At 40.6% G+C, this 27,010-nt stretch overlaps 1 protein-coding gene across 1 annotated transcript; it reads right to left on the bottom strand.

The window, feature by feature from the left end:
* Window positions 1-5,556: 5,556 nt before the first annotated feature.
* LOC126252071 (trypsin-2-like) lies at window positions 5,557-27,010 on the bottom strand. The gene is made up of 2 exons (XM_049952918.1): window positions 26,602-27,010; window positions 5,557-5,994 (listed from the first exon to the last, which is right to left on the bottom strand). The coding sequence occupies exons 1-2, from the start codon at window positions 26,986-26,988 to the stop codon at window positions 5,626-5,628; spliced, it is 756 nt and encodes a 251-aa protein (XP_049808875.1). The 5' UTR covers window positions 26,989-27,010; the 3' UTR covers window positions 5,557-5,625.

Below are 27,010 nucleotides of genomic sequence, written 5' to 3' on the forward strand. Positions count from 1 at the left end.
TTGGAGTTTGGTGGATAAGAGGTGAAGTAAGTGAGGAGCATATTTTTTTTTTCGTTGGTCTATATGGAACAAGGAGGATAAAGATGGCAGACTAGAACACTAAAGTAGCAGGAAGATTGTCTACACACACACTTTGTTAAATCACTAAGCAGTATATACTTTTTTTTTGGAGAGAGGAAGTAATTGCATATCTTGGCTCACTGACAGTTGTTCAGCAACCGTACAATTTGATCTGGCTTGGCAAACATTGGTCTTGACATGATGACTATGACGCTGACTAACTATTATTGACTGTTATACATTGCTGCCACTACTACTTGATACACATGATGAACATAAAATTTTGACAGAATTGCATTTACACAGTTACCACTATTCAATTACACAGTAGCACTAATGTGGATGAAAGATGAGTGAGTGTTTTTTGTGTGTTTTCCTTTCCCTATCCCAAATTGGTACCAACCTATCTCCTAAATATTATTTTACTTGTTGTTGTGGCTTGCACTGACACCCATAAAAATTATAGGTTTACTGATATTTGTGTATTTGTAATATTTAATATGACAATTATCTGATATCATTTGTGTGTTTATTATGATTTGTATGTTTAGTGTAAAAGCATTGTATGTGTATTCAAACTATTGTTCATGCCTGAACTGTCTGATTAGTGATGGTGCTGCACTTTTCAACATGATGTGTGACATTTAGTCATGTTCAATTTCTGCTGATGAACAGTGTGATTAGTGAAAGTGAATATTATGGACTGCGGTCAGCACCTCTTCAACATTGCTGGGTGCCACTGATGGACTGTTTCTACTGAAAAGATGTCACCTGTTGCTGTCTGCACCTGCTCAACATTGCTGGGTGCCACTGATGGACTGCTTCTACTGAAATGATGTCACTTGTTGGTGTCTGCACCTGCTCAACATTGCTGGTGCCACTAATGGAACTGCTTATACTGAAATGGTGTTACTTGTTGATGTCTGCACCTGCTCAACATTGCTGGGTGCCACTGATGGACTGCTTCTACTGAAAAGATGTCACCTGTTGATGTCTGCACCTGCTCAACATTGCTGGGTGCCACTGATGGACTGCTTCTACTGAAATGGTGTTACTTGTTGGTGTCTGCACCTGCTCAACATTGCTGGGTGCTACTGCTGGAACTGTCAACTACTTGTTTCTTGGGCTATGGAAAGCGTTTATGTGAATATTTGTATAAACTGATTTTTTGTGTATTACTGTTGGTGAAAAGTTATGAGACTCTTACCTGCACATATTCGTCATTGCTGACGCTATTAATTGAACTGTTTAACCACATAATACTTGTGTAAACTGTTATGTAAAGTCACATGTATGAAAGAATTTGTATTGCTTACTGTATTCTATATAATAGGTTATTGAAAGGTCAGTGCATGGCCAAAATTTTATCTAGTTATATGATATTTACGCATTAATATTATCTTTTATTTTTGTCTGTATTTTTTGACGAATTTGGTGGTATTTTCACCACCAATGCTGGCAAAAATACCATCAAATTCTAGCCCGTGGAGGAAGGGCATATGAAAGGTGGCTACACTGAGCCACAGCGCCAGAGATCGCGCTAGAGAGTATTGTTCCGCCGCCTCCACTGGCAGTGATTATTGAGAACTCGTAGTAGTCAGTGCTTGGGGAGAGCTCGTGGTAGTCAGTGCTTGTTAAGAACTCGTAGCAGAGAGTGTTCGTTGAGATGTGCTAGTAGGGAGTGCTTGCTGAGATGTGATACTGAAAAGTTCTTGTTGATATGTGGTAATAGCGAGTCGGTGTGGAGATATATTGTAATGATTAGAGTGATTTTGGTCAATATATGAAGGTAACGAAACTTGATTTATTTTTCATTATTTAATGTCGTAAATAATGCTTCATTACAGGTTCAGTCAACAAAGCATCTGGCTTGTGTTGTGGGATTAGAGTGTAATTCTGGTTTTCTTGAGTAATTATGGTATTTCTATTTCCTTTAATTAATTCAGTATAAATGATATTTAAAATTTCTTGTGTTATTGAAGAAGAACCGTGCCAGATGCGTACGTTGAGTCATACTCCCACACACAGAACAGTTACACTTGTGCTTTGGTTTCGTAGGTTTTATAGTTGCTGGGGACTTAATTAATTAATTGTGTTAATGAAAATTTCTATTTCATTCTTTGTTGTTGTTTCATGCAGTCAGATTGCGTAATAATACTAGTCAGGGCCAACCGTTTACGAGACATAGCGTAATCGGACATACAGCTACCAAAATTATTTTCATTTCATTTTAATTAAGCCCCCATGCATCTTTTCAGATCTATATATTCACTGCTCTGTAATAGTCCATAAGCATGATTATTACTGTAAATTAAATTAGCTTTTAACGAAAATACCGTGCGTGTTTATGTTTTGTTTCTTTTTCAAAGCCAAAAAATGTGTCAGGCCCATCGAGTTTCTCGGAGTGTCGAGTTCTCGAGAGTCCAGTTTTCGGAGTTCTAATGTTGATCATATGACTCTAAAATGATTAAAAAACTTTAAAACTCACTATTTTTCATCTAAAACTTAGAAAATTTCCCGTGGCAAGGCCCCCAGAATGCCCCCCCCCCCAATATTTTTTATAAGCGGCGCCCCTTGTGAGGGAGGAAAAAATCTTCCTTATTGTTTCACCTGTATACACAAGAGCTGTGATATGGTCACATCGTCGATTATATTTACAACTGCTTGTATTTTTTGTCTGCATAGCTATTTCACATGTTTCATGATTCTTTATTATTTTTCATACAGTGTAAAAAAAGTGTTATGCTAATGAATACACACACAACACTGAACACTAACGTAAATACTGCAGAATAGACACGAAGGCAGATGGAGGGGGGGGGGGGGAGGAGGACCCGGACAGATGAGTGGGAAAGAGGGGAAGGATCTGAACTGACACACAATCAGTTATATATAATACATGACCCACTGCTGTGTCCCATTACAAATCGAACGGCTCAACCAGTTTATGTGACAGATCGATAAATCTAGTAGCCAACCTAGCAACATCTTTTGGTTCTATCTACACGGCAGTTCATAGCTTTATTAATGTACGAGAGTGGTTTGAAAAGTTCTCAGAATCACAACGGGAGTCAGCACTAGCGCAACGAGTTGTTCACGTGATATTCATTGGACTGTTGCCTGTAAACACGTGCCACGTCAGTGCTCTTGGTAGAGAGCTGTGGCAGTGACGTGACCCTGTTGTTGTTCCCACCTGGTGATTTGCGAAGATGGAAAAAATCGAGATTCGAGCAGTGATTAAAAACTTCGTGCAGAAAGGTATGAAAGCAAAGGACTTTCATGCCGATTTCCTGAATACACTAGAGGACTCTGCTCCTCCATATTCAACTGTTGCCAAGTGGAAAAATGAATTTAAATTTGGTTGGGAGATCTTAGATGATGATCCGCGCAGCGGTCGGGCAAGATGTGTCATCCTACTCCAGAAATTATTGCAAAAGTGCACAAAATGGTCATGGAAGATCGCCGATTGAAAGTGCGTGAAATTGCTCACGCTTGCCAGAAGTCATCTGAAAGGGTGTATCACATTTTCACTGAAGAATTAGAAATGAAAAAATTATCTGCAAGATGGGTGCCGAACTCTTGACGCTGGGTTGAAAACGCATGAGAATGGACATATCGGAACAATGTTTAGCCCGTTTTAGGAGGAACAAGCAAGATTTTTTGCTCCGGTTTGTGACCACAGATGAAACTTGAGCGCACTACTATACACCAGAGGCAAAACAACAGGCAAAGCAGTGGAAACATGCTGATTCTCCGCCACCAATGAATGCAAAGACAATTCCTTCATCGGGAAAGGACATGGCATCAGTGTTCTGGGATACGAAGGGGTTTCTGTTTGTAGATTATCTCCCCACTGGGCAAACAATTACTGGAGAATACTATGCTAACCTCCTGGACAAATTGCAACTAGACATACACGAAAAAGGCCAGGTTTAGCAAGGAAGAAAATCCTCTTCCATCAAGACAATGGGCACCCGCACACATGTGCCGTCGCCATTGCAAAATTACACGAACTAAGGTATGAATTAAATGATTATAAAGAATCCACCTCGATTGCAAATCGCAACCGAGGCAGATTCTTTATAATCATTAAATTATTCACGACTGATGACACGCTGCAATTTTAAAAGTTCCTAAGGTATGAATAGTTGCCACACCCGCCTTATTCACCTGAAATGGCTCCGTCAGACTTCCATCTTTTCCCAAAACTGAAAATTTTTCTTTTGTTGGACGAAGATTCACTTCAAGTGAAGAACTGGTAGCCGGAGTTGACAACTATTTTGCAGTCCAGGAGGAAACTCATTTTCGAGATGGGATATAGGCACTGGAACATCGTTGGACTAAGTGCATTAATCTAAAAGGAGATCACATTGAAAAATTAAAAAAAGTTTCAGTGATGTAAGTACTTTTTTTCTATTTCGTTACGAGAACTTTTCAAACCACCCTCGTACTATGTGTTTTAATACTAAAAGTAATTGTGAAACACTGGCTGCACTGTCTTCTAAGGTGTAAATCGTATGTAAAAACAGCAGCTAACAAATAAATAAAATATAGCAATCACGATTTAGTTTAACTCTCGAGCTTTCACTAGTCTAGCAAATACAGTGATGTATGTTGGCACTCTGTATACGATGGGTTGTGCCACCACTACATTTAATTTAATAATATTTATTTCGTTTACAAGGGATTTAATTGTTGGTTAATTTCCTTCCTTGTTTCATTTGAACGTTAACGACTTGATTTCAAACTGCTTAAAAGTTGGTAACATTTTGACACGTTGTTCTAATACTTGCAGGGATTGGAATGCTCATTTGCAACGACTTGGTATTCTCTACTGAGCAAATAAAATACTGCGTTGTGGCCAGAGTCAAACAATATTTTTTGAGGGCATTTCTGCCTTTGACCGTTAGATTTTTCTTTAAAATTACGATAAATGTCCGTGTTTCCATACACACTGTGTAAGAACTGTCATTGCAAGTATGTTCAAATACAACAAGAGTTTGTGCATGTTTAGAATATAACGTAATTTCCTCCTGTATTTCCCAAAATTGGAAAATTTTAAGCACAGCTATATCTTGTTCTTGACATTAGTTCGAAGTTTCTGATGTACTGTTTGCAATCCCACCAACCGAGTCAAATATCAAGTGATTTTTCGAGCCGCGCTCGAAACCATGTCGAGTTCTGCAATGTATGAGGAAATCTCGAGCCTGTTCGAATGCAGGTATCGTTTGCCCAGTCCTACGTGAACAAGGAACCATTTTTCACAGTAATAAATCACTGCTAGTGAATAAAGATGGGATAACTGACAGAAAAAAATCATAGGACTGACTGACTATCGAAACGCAAACCTTTGGATTTTTGGTATGGTGCTTACTCGTAGAGACACGCTGGTATTCCCTATTAAAAAAAAGTTTATAGTTTTTCATGCTGAAAAGATAATATTTCTTCTTGGTAGCAGGACAAGAACGTATGCACAGACTGAGGAGATATGACCATATATTTTATTCATCATAGTTTAGTTACGACAATTTCCATATGACTTTGCTGGTTCTTTCATGTCATAGTCTAGACGCCAGTTGTCTCCGTGATCCAGTCGCGCACCTGCACGATGCTGGTGAAGATGCTGGGGTAGCCGGGCATGGCGCAGCCGTTGCTCCAGGAGGTGATACCCACCTGTACGCCGTTGAGCACCGCTGGACCGCCCTTGTCCCTACCGCAGGTGCCTTTCCCGCCGCCAGACCAGCCGGCGCAGAACTGGCGCTCCGTCAGCTTGCCGCTGTAGATGTCTACTTCGCTGCACTCGTCCCAGTTGACCACGTACAGGTCCACCGCCTGCAACACCTCTGCAGGGTAGCCACCATTCCAAAGCGTGCCCCAACCCATCGCCGTTACCAGAGCACCGTCCGGTGGCGCCTCCGTCGACAGAGTAATTGGCTGCGATCAAAGATGAAAATCACAACATTTTCATTTGATATTTTGCTATTGAACTCACGAATTCAGAATGTAAACGAAGAAAACGTACATGTCAGCACTCTTCATTGTTAATAACATACTTTCGTCTCACTGACCAAGAAGGCAAAACAACAATACGTTCGGCCAGCCAATGTGGCCGAGCGGTTCTAGGCGCTTCAGTCTGGAACCGCGCGACCCCTACGGTCGCAGGTTCGATTCCTGCCTCGGGCATGGATGTGTGTGATGTCCTTAGGTTAGTTACACTACTGGCCATTCAAATTGCTACACCAAGAAGAAATGCTGATGATAAACGGGTATTCATTGGACAAATATATTACTCTAGAACTGACATGTGATTGATTTTCATGAAATTTGGGAGCATAGATCATGAGAAATCAGTACCCAGAACAACCACCTCTGGCCGTAATGACGACCTTGATACGCCTGGGCATTGAGTCAAACAGAGCTTGGATGGCGTGTACAGGTACAGCTGCCCATGCAGCTTCAACACGATACCACAGTTCATCAAGAGTAATGACTGGCGTATTATGACGAGCCAGTTGCTCGGCCACCATTGCCCAGACGTTTTCAATTGCTGAGAGATCTGGAGAATGTGCTGGCCAGGGCAGCAGTCGAACATTTTCTGTATCCAGAAAGGCCCGTACAGAACCTGCAACATGCGATCGTGCATTATCCTGCTGAAATGTAGGGTTTCGCAGGGATCGAATTAAGGGTAGAGACACGGGTCGTAACACATCTTAAATGTAATGTCCACTGTTCAAAGTGCCGTCAGTGCGAACAAGAGGTGACCGAGACGTGTAACCAATGGCACCCCATACCATTACGCCGGGTGATACACAAGTATGGCGATGACGAATAAACTTTGTGGCGAAATAAATAAAAAACATTTTACATTTTAAATTCCACGTCATTGTTGATTTAATCAGAGTTCTCACCTTAGACGTAGAATTAGTCCTTCTGCCACAATATTAATTCATCAGTCGCCATCGATGTTCTTCTCTTTGTTGACCGTGTGTACCATCATGAGTCGGCATCGGTTCACTTCACGAAGACGGTGGAAACCAAGGAATACAATGCTACGTCGCTATAAATAATTTTCGTAACACTTCGATACTTTTCACTACTTTTTATTCACAACACAATAAGACTTGCTGTGCTCGTCGCACAAACCATAATTACTAACTATATGGCTGCCTTTCCGCACAGTCCCAAAATCACGTCCATCCTCCACAAGGCAACAATCGAAAGTGTCCCTTAGCTCCTTGGAGTATCAAACAAAAGAGAATCCAATCTGAACTTTACAAAGATTATAATATACATGCCTCTCAATTTATCTTTGGCGCAGCTTTTAAGCTATTGTATGTCTCTGCATAGGAATGTGTCATTACAACTGCCCCCCTACTGTATACTGTCACTAGAAAATTTTATTTGATTGACAGGATACAGTAGTCGACTGTGCAATTGATAGGTTTGGGGGTCGTTTATTTACAAATTTCATTTTTATTGTCTCATTTTCATGGCACTTTGAATTCTTTGGTATTACTGAGTGTGTGTCAGTTTTTTGGTATACTTATGCTAATATTTACAAACCTTAATCCTAATATACAAAGTTCTGGTCAATACTGAGAAAATGACATCATATAGTAAAGTTTGTACAATAAAATATACAATGAATACAACGTTACATGCAAATGTTTCCTTCCTCATCAGAGGTGAAAATTAAGTCCTTGTCTTGCTTTCTGTATTTATTCTGGGGCGACGAGCTTTGTTCGCTATCCGCAGTGTTGAATATGGGCGTGTGATACGCGCGCCTGATTGTTTGGTCGTCCGTTAGCGGGCGACGTTGGTTGAATGCGCGCGCCAGTGCACTGAATATACACCGACGTGCGGGTACCGTCGAGACTTCCGAACCTCAGTATGCGTGTGCTTTTTGTACTTCCTTCCAGTATTTAGACTGGATACGACGAGGTACATTGGAATATGTGCCCCGAAGAACACACCACACTATGTGCGAGGCGGAGGACGATCCCGTCGATGCAGCTCCTGGTAAGAAGCGTACCATGTCAAACTTGTTTGGCATTGTCTTTTCTTTTGTGACGCCATGGGTCGTTTGACGATACAAACTTCAATTTTCGATGTCACTTGCTTAGGCTCGCTGACACTTGCAATGTAGCACTACTTTGCACAATTTTAATTTCTACACACACCACTTTAACCGCGAGTATTGCGATCGAAACTTTCTTTTCACTTCACTTTTTTTTTCGCATTAACCCCTTTTACCTACTGTACTGAGATTCATTCCCCTCAATACTTCTGGTCAATGTACATAATTTGTAAGTCACGGGACTTGGCATGAAATACAAAATACATCACATACAATGGAATAACATATAACACATACAATACATTGGTTACATTAATTACAGGAAAAAACTACCGACGAAAATTGAAAAATTTTTGACCACTCGAAGTGGCTTCTTCGTCTTGGATTTTACTGACACACACACCTTTTTCCATTAATCAGTTAGAAGGAACAAGTCCTTTGTTTTCCTTCTTGAACTCGAGTATATGTTAAGGTTTACCTCCGTTACGTATTCTTCATACGCAACGACATGCATCAGCATGCAGAGAATACACCTGTAGCCGCTCCACTGCACCTTGGGAAGGGAATTTTCTACCTTCTACTTAGGGTAATGGCAACGACTACGTGTATGCTACGGTTTTTACCTATAAAATCTGAAAATGCACGAAATAATTATTTATATGCAGAATAACCTAATATGTACAGTGTTTTGTGCTTAAGCACGTTCTGGTGTGCTTGTAAATCATTACCTCTAATAAAATTTCCTACATTAACATAGGCATATAAACATAAAATCTTGAAGTTCAGGGTGTAGCTACTATTAATATGTACAGTGTTTCATAATAGCAGCACGCCCTTGTGTGCGTGTATCATCTTCAATTAAAGTGCGCTTATAGGCGTCTTGTGTTATCATGGGAGAAAAAAATACAGACATTTTAATGCATCGGTTGTCATGAAAATCTATGTACACGAATAATCAGACTTTCATAGCTTCAGTGCAGCATGAAATTCTGTATGACGTTTTTGTTCATAATTCATTTTATAGACGATTCCTTTGCTTACAGGTCGTCGATCACGCTACTTACCTGTTTCTCGTATAGCGGCGATATCATTTTCATTCTTTGTGACTGTTAATATTTATATGTTTGAAAGATATAATTTTGACATGATTTATCATTTCATATTTCAAGTGTGTAAAGTAATTCATACCTTCCTTCTGCATACCTGAGTGAAGAATCGCTAATGTTGCACTTTGTATCAGGTTTTTCGTATTTTCTCGTAAACTCGAAGAGTCTTACGGTTTTAATTAAGTTGTTTCTTGACGTTAGGTATACATGTTTATAAGTGGTTGTCTTACAGTTTAATTTTCCTTATACACTTCTACGTTGTTTAAGTTCCGTACATGTACAGAGCTTCTTTCGCCTTTCACACATTCATACATACGTTTATACACAAAAAAAATATCTACCACTATAATATACACATTGCTGGTGGGGCCCTTTTTTCGGTACCCTGCACCATTCCTTCAATATTCCAAAATAATTCAGGGTGTGCTGAGCATCGTCCCCTCATATTAATAATACTTACAACTAAATATTTCTTCTTACATACATAACTGCCTTACAGTCCATTAATGCGCAACATTCCTTATTTTCCTCCTTTACACTTTAGCTTTCGTGCATGTAACCTCGTGTATAGCTTATATATTCTACAAAGTTGTTTGCTGAGTGCTTTAGATGTTTCCTAACGTTAATGTGTTTCTCTCTCTATAAATCCTAGGTATTTGTTTTGAGAGCGATTCAGTTCATTACTCACGCTGCATAGATCTGTTTATTATTTTCCTATTTTAAAGCTTGTCATTCTTTTCCTTAGTCACAAAAATTAACGCGTTTGCCTTGTTGTTCATTCTGAAAATCGCTAGCTACTGTGTAATGTAAATGTATGCGTTATCTCTTTTCTTTCCTCTTTGCTGCTTTTTCCCTATATGTAATTGTGTGTTGTTCTCGTGTACATAGCCTTTCTTCCGGTTATATATCTGCATTATTTATTTATTTTTTTTTATTTTCTTTCTCCTTCCGTACAAGCTAAGATTTTACTCAGTATAATATTATATTACAATACCCTCCATGACCAGTATGTACTTGGATGTTCACTTTTATTACGTAATACCAGCTTATAATTAAATTTTCTAAGTTACTATTTACAAGACTTGTGTACCGTTTTCTTTCTTGTTTTTGAATGGATTTCGTTTCTGTGTCTCATAGTAAGCATGGTCTCAAAACTTTTAAACGTTCCGCGCATGCGCGCTTACGTACCACGACTGGACTGTAGGCGCGGGGGAAAACTCTGCATTGTTGGTGAACATTATTCGTGATAGCCGCCATCGTGTAATATGAGTCACGTGTCGTCTGGACTCGACTGCGCATGCGCCTTCGCGCTTTGTATACGCTCAGCTGATCGGACAGGGAAGGGGGGAAGATTTCTCCCCGGCTCGCTGCCTACAGCGCGGCCAATGACCTCGTCTTGACATGCAGCTATCACGTGCTCATTAGCTGAGCGTTGGATTGCAACTTCGACGTGTGGTTTGTTGCTCGTCTCAAGCGAACAAACTCTGACCTTCGCGCTAATTTGTCTTTGTTCCCCTCTCTTAAATAACTGAGTTAGACTACAAAAGTACCGTATGGTTTATTTTATAGTGTTAAGACTCACAGTAACACATGTTTCATTAGGTTTGGTTAAATATGCGTTTTTAAGCTGGCATATGCCCCCAGTTGTTCGCAAGTTTCTTAGGTTAATGACAGCAATTTTACTATGTGATCCAAGGTTGTATAATTTCAATTTTGCTAAAATAACATATAACCTTTAATGAAAAAATTCCCTGATATCCTTGTGGGGGTATAACCCTTTCACCTTGCCCGTTCGTGTGTTACCTAACAGATAACATCCTGGGTGAGGTTTGTCTATTATAATGAAAGGGCCCTCATACAACAACTGCCACTTTTTGTTTAATGCCTTGTCGCATACGGATGCCAACTGTGTGGGTTTTGTCCACTGCCATTAAAATGATATCCGTTACCGTTGTTTTGATTGGTTCCGGAATGTTCATTCCGATTACTTGTGCTCGGCTCTTCTTCGTATATTAGATCAATTGAGTCAAGCACGGAAAGAAAGTATTCAAGGTCGTTCTCCGGTATGGTTACCAATTTTTCGCGTAAGTTCGCGGGTAGTCTGTTTTTCAGAATTTTGAGAACATCTACGTGCGGTATTGGATTGTTCCAATAGCGCGTCTTATTCAAATACTTTTCGAAATACTTTCTCAACCCGCCGTTTTTGAGGTTGAACGGTTGTGGGTTGAATACCTCACGTCGCAGTCTTTCTTGGACCCCAGCAGACCAATATTTCTCCAAGAAAGCTCGTTCAAATTGTTCGTAGGTGACGCACTGTTCAGCCATGTCTGTGGCCCACAAAAGTGCGTCGCCTTGTGTGAAGCCTACTACATATCTAATCTTCTGTGCCTCAGTCCAGTTTCTTGGTAAGACATTTTTAAATGCTCTTACAAATACGACTGGATGAGTTTTTCTGGATTCTGTGGAGAAAACTGGAAACTGTCTATGTTTCAACAGGCTCTCATCGACTAGAATCGTCGAGATGCAAGGCGACACGCCTACTGCCTGTTGCAGCACCGCGTTTGGCGAATAGCCATTGTTTGCCTCTGCCGGTGCGTGCACATACGCCGGACTGGGCGCGTGATGTTCTGCGTTATTGACATCGTAATCTGACACGGGCGAATAAGTGTCGCGCTGCCTGTTGCTTGACGTTGGCAAGTCATTTGAAACATTCAGTCTACCAGCAATTTCCTTGCGTATTCTGTCCTCGGCTACTTTGATTTCATTACCTAATTTTTCAAAAAGTTTTGTTTCCCGGTCAGTTATTGATTCATTTACATTAACGGTTTCTAAAGTTTCATTTATTTTGATAATGTCCGCCTTGATACGTCCAGTCTCCTGTTTCAGAAGACCGACTTCTTCGTTAACTTTATTAACTTGGTCAGGTATTTCTTCACATGCGGACTGTACTCTAGTTAAATTTAATTGAATAGCCTGTACGTTTTCATGTATATCTTTTTGTACCATTTGTGTTTGATTGTGTATTTCTACGATTTCTGACAGTTCCTGTTCCTGTTTGTTTGTAAGATCTGACAATTTCTTTTCTAAATCATTTGCCAATACATTGTATACACTGTTGACTGTTTTGATGACTTTGTCTTCGATCTTTTGATCGATTTCATTGGTGAGTTTATTTAAGCGTTGATCAAAATGTTTGTGCATATTTTCAAATTGCGTGTTTACACTTGAAAACTGCTGTTGGAACCCAATTTCCATGTTTGTGTTTGTTGTGTTGTGACTGATCTCTAGATTCGCCAGTTTTGTGTTCGTTGTGTTGTGACTGATCTTTAAATCAGATAATTGCTCGCACACGTTTGACATCAGACTATATAATGCCTCGAGCGTAACTGACGGAGCTTGTGTGTTTGTATTTATGCCATTATTTGTTGCCATTGTTTCTCTGCCACGGTCTGATTGAATCGAAACCGGGCTAGGTTCACTGATTTCACGCGAAATATTTTCATCTGATCTGGTAATCGATGCTTCATCGACTGTGTACAAGGTTTCATTTGCAAGTGGTTCGTTATTGTTAATCCCTGTCGAGTGCAATTGAACTGTATTTACTTCTACATTATGTTGTGCTGAAAAACTAATTGCGTCATCATTTACGTCACTATTATCGGAATCGGTGACGCGTCCATGAACATTTGTCAAATTAAAGTTCTCCGATTCCATTGTGGAGATATTATTTTTATCTGTACTTTACTGAATCTAAATCTTTAAACTCTCTCGCAGTTGAATTAATAAAAATATCTCGCGATTGTTATTTGTAGCGCGTCGGAAATTTACAAGATGGTGCACTACGTCTTCTAATTCTGCGATTGTTGAACATAAAAAAGTAATTATCAAAGTGTAATTGTGTGTTGCCACAAACACTACCAGAATTTTAATATGGAAAGGAAAATGTTCTGCTTTAAGTGGAGCTAAGCCAGGTGCAGCCGCTGCATGCGTTTGCGCTTTCCTACCTTAATTACGGCTGAGCTGCGTCACTCACGATTACGTTAGGTTTGTAAATCCTTGTCCTTGTTTCTTCTGGTTATTGTGCCATCCGTTTATACAGTTAATATTGTTTCACCTTATTCGTCATTTTCCATGTGCGTCATGTAACAGAGAAACAGTAATTAGTACAAGTACATTTGTAGTACAACAATGAAGTACTTACTCTTTGTTCCACCAGCACTGTCCTGTCACAGTCGCCAGTGTGGCGAAATAAATAAAAAACATTTTACATTTTAAATTCCACGTCATTGTTGATTTAATCAGAGTTCTCACCTTAGACGTAGAATTAGTCCTTCTGCCACAATATTAATTCATCAGTCGCCATCGATGTTCTTCTCTTTGTTGACCGTGTGTACCATCATGAGTCGGCATCGGTTCACTTCACGAAGACGGTGGAAACCAAGGAATACAATGCTACGTCGCTATAAATAATTTTCGTAACACTTCGATACTTTTCACTACTTTTTATTCACAACACAATAAGACTTGCTGTGCTCGTCGCACAAACCATAATTACTAACTATATGGCTGCCTTTCCGCACAGTCCCAAAATCACGTCCATCCTCCACAAGGCAACAATCGAAAGTGTCCCTTAGCTCCTTGGAGTATCAAACAAAAGAGAATCCAATCTGAACTTTACAAAGATTATAATATACATGCCTCTCAATTTATCTTTGGCGCAGCTTTTAAGATATTGTATGTCTCTGCATAGGAATGTGTCATTACAACTTCCAATGTGCGTTCACCGCGATGTCGCCAAACACGGATGCGACCATCATGATGCTGTAAAAAGAACCTGGATTCACCCGAAAAAATGACGTTTTCCCATTCGTGCACGCAGGTTCGTCGTTGAGTACACCATCGCAGGCGCTCCTGTCTGTGATGCAGCGTCAAGGGTAACCGCAGCCATGGTCTCCGAGCTGATAGTCCATGCTGCTGGAAACGTCGTCGAACTGTTCGTACAGATGGTTGTTGTCTTGCAAACGTCCCCATCTGTTGGCTCAGGGATCGAGACATGGTTGCACGATCCGTTATAGCCATGCGGATAAGATGCCTGTCATCTCGACTGCTAGTGATACGAGGCCGTTGGGATTCAGCACGGCGTTCCGTATTACCCTCCTGAACCGACCGATTCCATATTTTGCTAACAGTCATTGGATCTCGACCAACGCGAGCAGCAATGTCGCGATACAATAAACCGCAATCGCGATAGGCTACAATCCGACCTTTATCAAAGTCGGAAACGTGATGGTACGCATTTCTCCTCCTTACACGAGGCATCACAACAACGTTTCACCAGGCCACGCCGGTCAACTGCTGTTTGTGTATGAGAAGTCGGTTGGAAACTTTCCAGCACGTTGTAGGTGTCGCTACCGGCGGCAGCCTTGTGTGAATGCTCTGAAAAGCTAATCATTTGCATATCACAGCATCTTCTTCCTGTCGGCTTAATTTCGCGTCTGTAGCACGTCATCTTCGTGGTGTAGCAATTTTAATGGCCAGTAGCGTAGGTTTAAGTAGTTCTAACAAGGGAACCTCCCCATCGCACCCCCCTCAGATTTAGCTATAACTTGGCACAGTGGATAGGCCTTGATAAACTGAACACAGATCGATTGAGAAAACAGGAAGAAGTTGTGTGGAACTGTGAAAAAATAAGCAAAATATACAAACTGAGTAGTCCATGGGCCACATAGGCAACATCAAGGAGAACGTGAACTCAGGAGCGCCGTGGTCCCGTGGTAGCGTGAGCAGCTGCAGAAGGAGAGGTCCTTGGTTCAAGTCTTCCCACGAGTGAAAGTTTTACTTTCTTTATTTTTGCATAGTTATTATCTGTCCGTTCGTTCATTGACGTCTCTGTTCACTGTAATAAGTTTAGTGTCTGTGTCTGTGTTTTGCGACCGCATCGCAAAACCGTGCGATTAGTAGACGAAAGGACGTGCCTCTCCAATCGGAACCGAAAACATTTGATCGCAAGGTCATAGGTCAACCGATTCCTCCACAGGAAAACACATCTGATATATTCTATACGACACTGGTGACGGCATGTGCGTCACATGACAGGAATATGTTGTCGACCCACCTAACTTGTACATTTGGCGAATGGGTAAAAAGATTCTTCTACCTTGCCCGATTTAGGTTTTCTTGTGGATGTGATAATCACTCCCAAAAAAGTGATGAAAACATAAGAGTTTGTCACATAAACTGAAAATAAAATATTAAGGTTTTCACCCGATGGAAGATTTGAACCAAGGACCTTTCGTTCCACAGCTCCTCACGTTACCACGAGACCACGGCGCTCCTGCGGTCCCAGTGTCCTTGATGTTGCCTATCTTCCCATGAACTACTCAGTTTGTATATTTTGCTTATTTTTTCATAGTTCCACACAACTTCTTCCTGTTTTCTCAATTGATCTGTGTTCAGTTTTTCAAGGCCTATCCATTGTGCCAACTTATAACTAAATCTGAGGGGGGTGCGATGGGGAGGTTCCCTTGTAAGTTCTAGGGGACAGATGACCTCAGATGTTAAGTCCCATAGTGCTCAGAGCCATTTGAACCATTTGAACAATACCTTGGTGGGTAACGACTTGTTTTCAAACTGCTTAAAAGCTGGTAACATTTTAACATGTTGTTCTGATACTTGCACAGGGGCTATTCCATCCCATTCCGTACAGTTTTCAGTATGATTCCCTCATCTTCAAACATCCTACCTATATTTACCGTTAAGGGTTGGGAGCTGTAGGGTCCTCATAAATGTCAGAGGCTCCCACACAGGTAGCTGAATGTGTAGTGCACACAAGGGTTTTTAGATTAGTCTACATAATGATAGCTATGGAACCCCTGAAGTACAAGGGCTACTTTTTTTCAAGATCCAATCGGTCACGAAACTAAAACTGCAGTGAAAATCCAATGAATCTTTGTGCAGATGAGTTGCACCGTGTCTCTAGTACGCCCAACCAACGCGTCACGTTGCACGTGTCAGTTCTGAGTGCGCAGAAGAACAGGGTCTCCTGCCAAGTGTGAAGTGAGTGCTCTCATTCGACTTCTTCGTGTTGAGGGCTGCAATGCAGCCGAAATTCATTGACGAATGAGTAATGTGTACATCGAAACTTTCATGAGTGATAGCAAACTGCGGCAGTGGTGCCGCAACTTTGAAGTAAGACGTACAGACATTCACGATACAGGCGGTCAGGGAAGGGAGTGGATCAGGCTATTCGAGAAAACGGTCGGTTCACAATTTCTGTGTTGATTGATTTGTTTCCCGAAATTTCAAGGTCATATGTCTATACCATCGTGAGTGAGAGAATTGAGTTCTGCAACTTCTGAGCGAGATGGGTTCCCATGATGCTGTATGACCATCAGAAAACACAGCGAATGGGCACTGCCTGAACGTTTCTCTAGCGCTACCACGATGAAGCAGAAGACTTTTTCAACAAAACTGTCAGAGGGGACGAAACATGAGATCATTTCAAAAATGAAGAAACAAAAGAGCAATCTAAACAGCGGGTGCATTCACATTCCCAGAGTAAACCAAAGAAGTGCAAGCCAATATCCTCCATCAGAAGGTGTATGTTTACTGTGTACTGGGACCAAAAAGGACTTTTGTTGGTGCAATTCATGCAATGTGGCATGACCATCACCGCAGCCTCAAACACCGTGACTCTTTAACGTCTACGGAGGCCAATTGAGAACAAGTGAAGAGGAATGTTGTCATCAAGCATTGTCTTTCTTCACGACAATGCTCTGTTGCACACTGCTGCTGCAACTAAGACGCTCCTGCAGCGTTTTTGATGGGAAGTGTTTGATCACCCACAATACAGCCGCACTTGGCTCTTTCGGATTTTAACCTCACTGCTCACATGAAACGCTGGCTGCGATGACAGCATTTTGGCACACATACTGCAGACCTTCTACATCTACATTTCGTTAATCCTCCCAAAGCCGTCTGACGAAGTGTGCTGTAGGATACCTCTGGTACCACTATCTCATCCCTGCTTTCCTGTTTCATTCGCGACAGGCCATACACCAGTATAGAGAACTGACTGAAAGCACAGTACACGTGTATGATGAGGGCATTGAAAAGATGGTACCACACTAATACAAATGTCTAATTCGCAGAAGCGACTTTGTGGAGAAGTTGCTGCAGTGTGTAGCTAAATGTTGTAAATAAAACATTTTTGATTTTCACTGAAGTTTCCATTTCGCGACCGATCGGCCCTTGAAAAAAAAATGGTAGCTCTCGTACTCATATAAATGTACGATCCAATGAAATGCCCCTCAACAGATGTGATGCTCAAAATCCTAGTGATCAACTGCCAAAGAATTAACAACAATGTATCACAGTTTGAAGACGTCCTAAAAACCAGTGGAGTTCATATAACACCAGGTGCAGATAGTTGCTAAAACCCTAAATTAACCGCAGTGAGATTTTTGGGGGGAATACAAGCATATATCGAAATTATAGGTTAATGGGAAAAGGAGGCAGTTTATTCGTCGCTGCTGAGTCCGCCGGTACTTTCGGTATATAGCCACATACACAGAGGACGCATGGCAAGGTGAAACTTCAGAGTGGCGCCACATAGCTAAGTTCCGATGCTATAGAGGGCGCTAAAAGCGCGGACTACATCATGCTTTCACCTGGCGTCATGAAAATAGTTCGCAAATGAACATTCATTCGCCAAACGCGGGTTTAAGGGGATGCACAGTTACATTCATCAGTCAGTGTCTCCAGTCTCTCACGCTATCTCAGTACACGCCGGATGCCACTGTACACGTGTATGAACAGAGAGTGCGAGGACTTACGTAATATTATCACCGCCAACAAAGCCAGACCGCACTTACTACTAGTTAAGTGAGTTCATCGTTGCTCTGATTCAGGAACAGACCAGTGTTCACAGATAGAACTGCGTAACCACTTTACCACGCATTATCATCATCGTAATACTGTATTTGGAGTCACGAATGACGGCTGTCGAGTTTAGGATTGTTCTGCGCATCTAAGTCACGCATTCTCCGACAGCTAATGAGCGTTCAGTTGTGTTCTGAGGGCTCTGCTGTGAACGTCGTAGTCAGTGCGAGCATTAAACGTCATAGTAGCGAGTTGCGTTGTAAATTTGAGTACCATTTGTTGCGAGTTGTCATCGCTGGTGGAAGTGCTAAGCGACAAATTGTTCATAAACAAGCGAGAGAATGAAGCAGGAAAGCAGGGATGAGAGAGTGTTACCAGCAACAACGTATCACAGTTTGAAGACTTCCTAAAAACCAGACCGAGCGAGATGGCGCAGTGGTTAAACACTGGACTCGCATTCGGGAGGACGACGCTTCAATCCCGCGTCTGGCCATCCTGATTTAGGTTTTCCGTGATTTCCCTAAATCGCTCCAGGCAAATGCCGGGATGGTTCCTTTCAAAGGGCACGGCCGACTTCCTTCCCCGTCCTTCCCTAATCCGATGACCTCGCTGTCTGGTCTCCTTCCCCAAAACAACCCCAACACTTCCTAAAAACCAGTAGAGCTGGTAATCCCCGACCGTGCCTGGACTTGCACGAACCGCCATAGTTAGTGAACCGGACTTTGAAGATACATAACATACACAATCTCTAATTAAACACTGTTAATTGTATTTCTGCCAACATTATTCTGTAGTGGTTCCACTATATCAGCTTTTCGCTGTGACGAAGCTAATTAACTGCTCAGTGGTTAGCAAACCACCTCAATAACAATAAATAATGTCTGTGGTAGGGGGTTTTCCTGCTACGCTCATGTTTGATACCAAGCTTCTTTGGTGTACACAACAATCGCAGTAGACAGGAAACTCTGTACCGTGACAGAAATTGATGCTACATGTAAGACAAAGTCTCAGTATCAAGAGTGAGCTTAAATTTGTAACTGGATCCTTCTACCGCCCACCAGACTCACCCCACATATGTAGCCGCAAACTTTCGAGAAAACCTCAGCTCGCTAGTAGGTATGTTCCTCAAATACACTATCATTACTGGAGGAGACTTCGTTCATCTAACAAGTGATTGGGATAAGTACAGTTTTGTAAGTAGTGGGCATGACAATCCATCTTGGAAAGCAATGCTGACATATTACTCTGAAAGCATCTAGAACAGTTCGGGAGGCCACTCATGACAACTATTTTAGATCTAATGGAAAAGAGCACGCCTGGCAAAAGACGATGAACGCTTCATACTCGATGATAAAGTGCACACTATAGCGTAGCGTCGTATGCGAGATTTTGCTAGTCAGCAACTGTGTGTGAAACAAGAGGTGATTTAAAATTGGTTTAACACTAAAATACGGCTTGCAGATGAATGAAATTGTAATCTACTGGTTATAGGTGTAATGTACTGAAATTGTGGATGTAGAAAAGATGTAAACTGGAACTGTGAGTTGAACATGATGTTAATATAATGTACAGAAATAGTAGGCCCTAACCTATATTCTAGATACAGAAAAGATGTAACCTAAAATTGTAATATATTAGTTATAGATGTTTTCTGATAATACAACGAGGAACTTCCATAACATATTGACCAACAATTCTCAGTGTTTTTCTTGTGATATACACCTACCACGAGAGATCGAACGCCCGTCTGAACTATTCCAGCTACTTTACGCATTTACATTGTTGCCTAGATTACGTTAGGAATACCTTTCGTGAAATGGTTTACTATTCTGGGCGGCCAGACGATACTTTGAACCCCATTGTCTTACATTTGTACCACATAGCTTGGGGGGATACGCAAGACCGACTGTTGCTAGGCATCACAGATGTTGCAGGGATCCTAAGGGTAGACAGAGGGGCATTTAACCACCAATGTAGCAAGTCCTCCTCAGTGTGAAAAAGTTACTCGACTCCCGCACAAGTTATTGTGACCTGTTTAAAACTCAATATAAACTCTTTAAATGAAATTTCCGCTATTTGAATGTTAAGTGTTCATTCATTTTACGCAGTCATCATTTCGGCTTTATAGCTATTCTCAAGTGCATGTTGAAATGGTAAAATACAGGGTGATTCAAAAAGAATACCACAACTTTAAAAATGTGTATTTAATGAAAGAAACATAATATAACCTTCTGTTGTACATCATTACAAAGAGTATTTAAAAAGTTTTTTTTTTCACTCAAAAACAATTTCAGAGATGTTCAATATGGCCCCCTCCAGACACTCGAGCAATATCAACCCGATACTCCAACTCGTTCCACACTCTCTGTAGCATATCAGGCGTAACAGTTTGGATAGCTGCTGTTATTTCTCGTTTCAAATCATCAATGGTGGCTGGGAGAGGTGGCCGAAACACCATATCCTTAACATACCCCCATAAGAAAAAATCGCAGGGGGTAAGATCAGGGCTTCTTGGAGGCCAGTGATGAAGTGCTCTGTCACGGGCTGCCTGGCGGCCGATCCATCGCCTCGGGTAGTTGACGTTCAGGTAGTTACGGACAGATAAGTGCCAATGTGGTGGCGCTCCATCCTGTTGAAATACGAATTGTTGTGCTTCTTGTTCGAGCTGAGGGAACAGCCAATTCTCTAACATCTCCAGATACTGTAGTCCAGTTACAGTAGCACCTTCGAAGAAAAAGGGACCAAAAACTTTATTGGCTGAAATGGCAAGCGAACAAATGTACAACTAAATGAAACTTTATAGCTCCCTTAATTCGCCGACAGATAGTGCTTAGCTCTGCCTTTTGTCGTTGCAGAGTTTTAAATTCCTAAAGTTGTGGTATTCTTTTTGAATCACCCTGTATACCTCACCTGTCCATGAGATGTCATCGCTGAAGAAACACAGGATACGTGAACAAACACATTGAAGATGCATAATATGGATGACAGTGTGCACAGTGAAAAACCATTGACACACAGTATTGCATATTTAACAGCCAATATATTCCTGTGACCCGCATTCCTCACTTCTGTTCCTCAACTGTTTCGAGTTGATGAACAGAAGTATTGGACGTTCTAGAGAAGTGGACAGATGTTTCACCTTAAGGCATTAACATATCTCGTAGCTCAATGTATGATATCCTAAGGAATTTAAACATATTGCCTGGTTATGGTTCCGACAGAACAACATTTAACAGAATTATTTCATTCTCACTTAAAAAGGATCTGGCATCAAGAACGATACCGATGAAGTAAAATTTTCAATATACGCTGCCTGACATAAATAAATAAATCAATAAAATAAAATAAAAATGAAATTTAGCTATTTAGTGATGAAAAACGCAATTACAACTTTTAAGTAACAATGGAATGGAATTTTTTGAACATCGATAGTGGAGGCTTTGCGGAAGTTGATGCTTTTATGCTCCGGTCATTTAGATCGGCGATATGTGCAACGACGGACATTCTGCAACATCATTAAGCTCGCTCAGAACTAAGGAATTGTAGAACTTTTGCAAATATGTCCGTATATGATAACCAGATTGTCGATTATCAGTCATGAGCTACTACCCAAAACACAATAACATTATTCTTGGCAAAACATATTGGCAAAAATAAGTGCCGATTTCCTCTGTAGACGAAATTCAGGAGAACACTTATATCTAACAAGAGTCCGCGCCCCAACATACTGTATAACGCATCCGACTGTGAAGAAAGAGATCAGGTGTTCGATTCTGGGAAGGATCATATATTTTTAAAAGTTCTACACGAAATACAAAAATAACGTTAACAAGAACTCATTGTAGCAGTTATTTCGATTGTGGGATGTAGTATATATAGTTTCACATTAGTCTTAGTCTGAGAAATGGACAACGGATGATAAACGCATCTACTTTGCGGACAAACAATTCACTTTTTTGAAAAGCGTTGCTAGTAGTGAAGGTATCACCATACGGTCACAGTACAACGAGGTGTAGGACGATGAGGTTGTACGGAGGGATATAAAGCGCGTACAACAGGCAGGTGACACAAACGTAAGGGCTGTGATGTTTGTGAGTGTAAACTAAGGTTGACGTCTAAAACAGACTTACTTCATCTTTATGTAACATGATGAAACTGCAAAAGTGTAAACCATAAGGATCCTAGCCGGACAGTACGAAGATAAAAACGTTGTTTCTCATAAAGTAAATAGTGTTGGTCACATTAACTAGAAAATATCTTCTTGAATGTAAAGTGTGTGAACAGCGATTTCAAATGTGAGCGCATGTAAACGGCAAGGAAAACACAATTATATTCTGTTTCGGATCGGCGTGGTGAAATTTTGTGATTGTGATTTGGTTCTCGTATGAGACGACTGTCGAGTCGTTTTACAAATAAGTTAAAATGTTCTTTCGCGTTAGATTCGAACCAGCGATCTATGGACATCGACTCGTAAAATTCGACAGTCTACCACTCTAACTACAGAGCTACCGAACAATTTGATGGGTACAGCGACAATTTTCACTAGGAGTTTAATTTTGTCGAATGACGCTATTCTACTTTGTAACAGTGGGAGAGAGTATCTCAAAGGTTAGTTCTTCACAGTGCAACACATTTTTAATTAATTTGATGAACTTTTGCGTCGACGTGATGGTAATTTGCCGGTAGAGTGCAACCACATTTTATGCATCCTCTCATTCTCTGGAACACTCAAAAACAACTTTTCAGGAGTTTTTATATAGAAGTGTTTGTATAGTATGGTATTACACAGCATTTGTAACCCATTTTCCGAAACGTTAATACCAAAACAAGACATCAGCGTGAATAACCGTTAGACAGTAGCAGTAGTGAGCTAGCAAATGACGTCACAGGTATCACATGACTTGAATGGAGCGTTTCAGCGGGCTTTCAAATTAACTGAATTTAATTGCCGTTTTTATAGAAGAATACTGAAACTCAAGAGGAAAAAAAGCATTTTAGGGGTATAAAATGACATAATTAATCATTTAATACAATTTTCAGAAAACAGTCAAACACCCTATCACAAGCAGCACACGTATTGCTAATAGATTACTGTGGCACAATTAATAATGTACTTAATGTCAGTTTTGAGCATGAGACATGTGTTATGCACGTGACGTTTTTGTTTACAATGCAAAGATCATCATTAAGCAAAGATACAAAGACATCATTCATTTCCCATTGCCCAAGCATGTAAGCAGGGCAAAGATGATATGTGAGATGTGCAAAATGCAATATGTTAATAACAGAAAAATGTTTGCACTCTAAGATTAGAGTAACAAAAAAAGGATGACGTAGCAAAAACAGTTTGTCCTATCGTCTTTTAATAATAAGTTTACTTTTAGAGTGCAAATGTTATTCTGTTATTAACGTATTTTAATTTGCACGTCCCACACATCACCTTTCTTCTGTTTACATCCTTGGTCACTAGGAAATGAATGATATCTTTCTATCTTCGCTTAATGATAATCTTTACATTTCAAACAAAAACATAAAATCTATAGCACGTGATTGACACTAAACACTGGCATTAAGAATATTACGAAGTGCGGTACAGTAATTTATTTACGGTATGTGTGCTATTTGCAATTCAACAACACGTACATCGACATGGAAAACCATATGAACCAACATCTACGGGAAACTATTTCACATTACATATAAATAACCACATTAGCTTGTTTTAATTTATGAAACAACTTATAAAGCTACATTAAGTATTCAAATGCCCTTTTGCAGTGTAGGAGCAGACGACATGCTACTGATCAAAACATCTATGTAACTGAAAATATTAGTTATATTTTCATGGGCATGATAGACCGAAACTGGTTATGGCACTAAAATAAAACATGTTAAAAGTATTTGTGACTGGTTGCGTTGTTCACCAACAACAAATAAAGTTTTATCGTAGAGACCGAATAATAAAGTAGACAGCAAAAGACCAAGGAAACGTTTATAACAACTTCCTCTGTGGGCAGAACAGGCGGATCACTTATTCCTTCAAAGAAAAAGAAGAAAGATGGTAATCTAAACTTAAACCCAAGGAAAGACTACCCAATTATTTGGTCCATAGCAAACATCGCCAGCATTGGCCACAGCATTTCGTCTCAATTCTCCATCTACATTATGACTATTCTGCAGTTCATAATTAAGTACCTGGCAGAGGGTTCATCGAACCATCTTTAAGTTACTTCTCTACCGTTCCACTCTCGGGAACAGCGCTCGGGGAAAACGAATACTTAAAGCTTTCCATGCGAGCTCTGATTTCCCTTATTTTGTTATCATGACCATTTCATTCTACGTAGATGGACGCGAAAAAGTATTTTCACGCTCTGAGAGGAAAGTTGATGATTGAAATTTCATGAGAAGGTCTTGCCGCAGTGAAAAACGCCTTTGTTTTAATAACTGCCACCCCAATTCGTGTATCATATCCTAGCACTCTGTCCGCTGTTTCGCGATAATACAAAATGATCTGCACGTCTTCAAACGTTTTCGATGTCCGTCAATCCTAACTGATGCGGATCCCGCACCGCAGAGCAGTACTCCAGAACAGACAAAGAAGCGTTGTGCAAGTAGTCTCTTTCGGAGGCCTGTTCCATTTTCTAAGTTTTCTGCCAATAAATCGCAGTCTTAGGTTTGCTTTCCCTATAACATAATTTATGTGATCGTTGCAATTTAAGTTATCCGTAATTGTAATCCTTAAGTATTTAGCTGAGTTTCCAGCCTTTAGATTTGCATGATTTACCGCGTAACTGAAATTTAGGAGATTTTTTTAGTGTTCTTTTCATGATTTAGAATAAATTTCCACTTCTTACACCATACGGGTATCTTGTCTAACTTATTTTACAATTCGTTTTGATCATCTGATGACTTTACATGACGGTAAATGACAGAATCACCTACAAACAATCTAACAGGACTGCTCAGATTGTCTCATAAATCGTTTGTTTGGATAAGGACCATCAGAGGGCCTATAACACTTTCTGTGGAATGGCAGATATTATTTCTGTTTTACTCGACTGCTTTCCGTCACTTATAACGAACTGTGACGTTTCTGACAGGATATCACGGATCTGGTCACAGAGCTGAGGCGATACCCCATAGGCACCCAATTTAATTATAAGTCGCTGGTGAGAAACAGCTTTCTGGAAATCTAAAAATATGCAATCAATTTGACGTCCCCTGTCGATAGCACTTATTACTTCGCGAGAATAAAGAGCTAGTTGTGTTTCACAAGAACGATATTTTTTGTATCCGTGTTCGCTATTTGTCAACAAACCTTTTTCTTCGAGATGATTCATAATTTCGGGAAGAGTACATGTTCCAAGATACTACTACATATCGGCGTTAGTGATAGGGGTCTATAATTCAGCGGATTACTCTTATTTCCTTTCGTGGGTATTGGTGTGATTTGTGCAACTTTCCAGTCTTTCTGTACAGATCTTTCTATAAGCGAACGGTTGCGTGTCGAGGTATTGTGTCAACATGCTCTGAAAGTATTGATTCTTTTACAGAAAAATTACGATTACAAAAATGTCTTCCGTAGTTTGGACTCGAGTCTGTAATCTGTGAACTTTGCAGACTTAAATAATGATGCAAGGGGGGTAGGACGTCAAACGGGCCGACTTGGAGCAGGACATTTTAATTTCTGCTGTCTATACTTTTACAAATAAATTCATAAAACTTTGTCAGCATGACCAGGAAGGATTGAGAACTCACACTCATAGCAGTGGAAGTTAAAAAACGTAGCAAAACACCTTTTTTTACATGTGAAATTTCATCATTTTTCACTTACTACTAGCTGCATTTGTTTCTGTAGGTACACTTTTCTTCCCAAATAAGAGAGATTCTTCGATGAATTTTGCACAGCATACAAGCAGTACTTACAGGTGTATAAAACTCTAGAATTTTCCAAATCTATTAAAAACTGTGGTAAAAATTGAGATAATTAACTATAAAATTTGAGTTTTTTCTAAACAAGAAGTTTAAAATGTATCAGTTCATTTATTTTTTCATAAATTAAATAAACTCTAGAGTTTCATACACATATACACATGTAACTAAAGTATGTATGCTGTGCAAAATTCATCGAAGAATCTCTCTTACTTAGGAAGAAAAGTGTACCTATAGCAACAAATGCAGCCAGTAGTAAGAGAAAAAATGATGAAATTTCACATGTAAAAATAATGTATTTTGTTACGTTTTTGAGCCTCCACTACTATGAGTATGAACCCTGAATCCTTCCTGATCATGTTTTCAAAGTTTTATGTATTTATTTGTTAAGTTATAGACAGTGGAAATTAAAATGTCCTGTGGTGCCTCTCCTGCTCCAAGTATGCCCGTTTGACGTCCTACCCCCCTTAAGTAACTTTTACCACAAATGTTGTGAATGACCACTTGCAAGTCTCAAAATGGATACGAATGACAGTGCCACCGTACCTGCACACTGTCGGTGAAGGTAAAAGTGCCGTCGATCTGAACGGCGCCCACGTCGTAGTCCCTCTTTTTGGAGCTGAACTTGTGGTTGTATTCGTTCCGCGTGACGTTGTACAGAAGTCCTCCATTGGTACGATCCGCTGTGCCGACCCGCACCCAGTAGTCTGTGGGCTCGAACTTCTGCACGCAGGCGGCGTTGGTCAGCACCCAGGTGTCGCTGATGATGGTGCCGGAGCACTTGATGTCGCTGCGGTACTGGATGACGGCCATCCACGGGTAGTCCTCGATGTTGGCGTCGCTGCCGTTGACGATCCGCGCGCCGTGCGGCAAGGCCCTGGACGCAGCGATCAGACACAGCAACAGCAACATCAGCAGCACACGCATCGCCATACTGCTGCAGTCTGTCTCCTGA

This window comes from Schistocerca nitens, chromosome 4, assembly GCF_023898315.1.
Source record: "Schistocerca nitens isolate TAMUIC-IGC-003100 chromosome 4, iqSchNite1.1, whole genome shotgun sequence".
NCBI classification, from domain to species: domain Eukaryota; kingdom Metazoa; phylum Arthropoda; class Insecta; order Orthoptera; family Acrididae; genus Schistocerca; species Schistocerca nitens.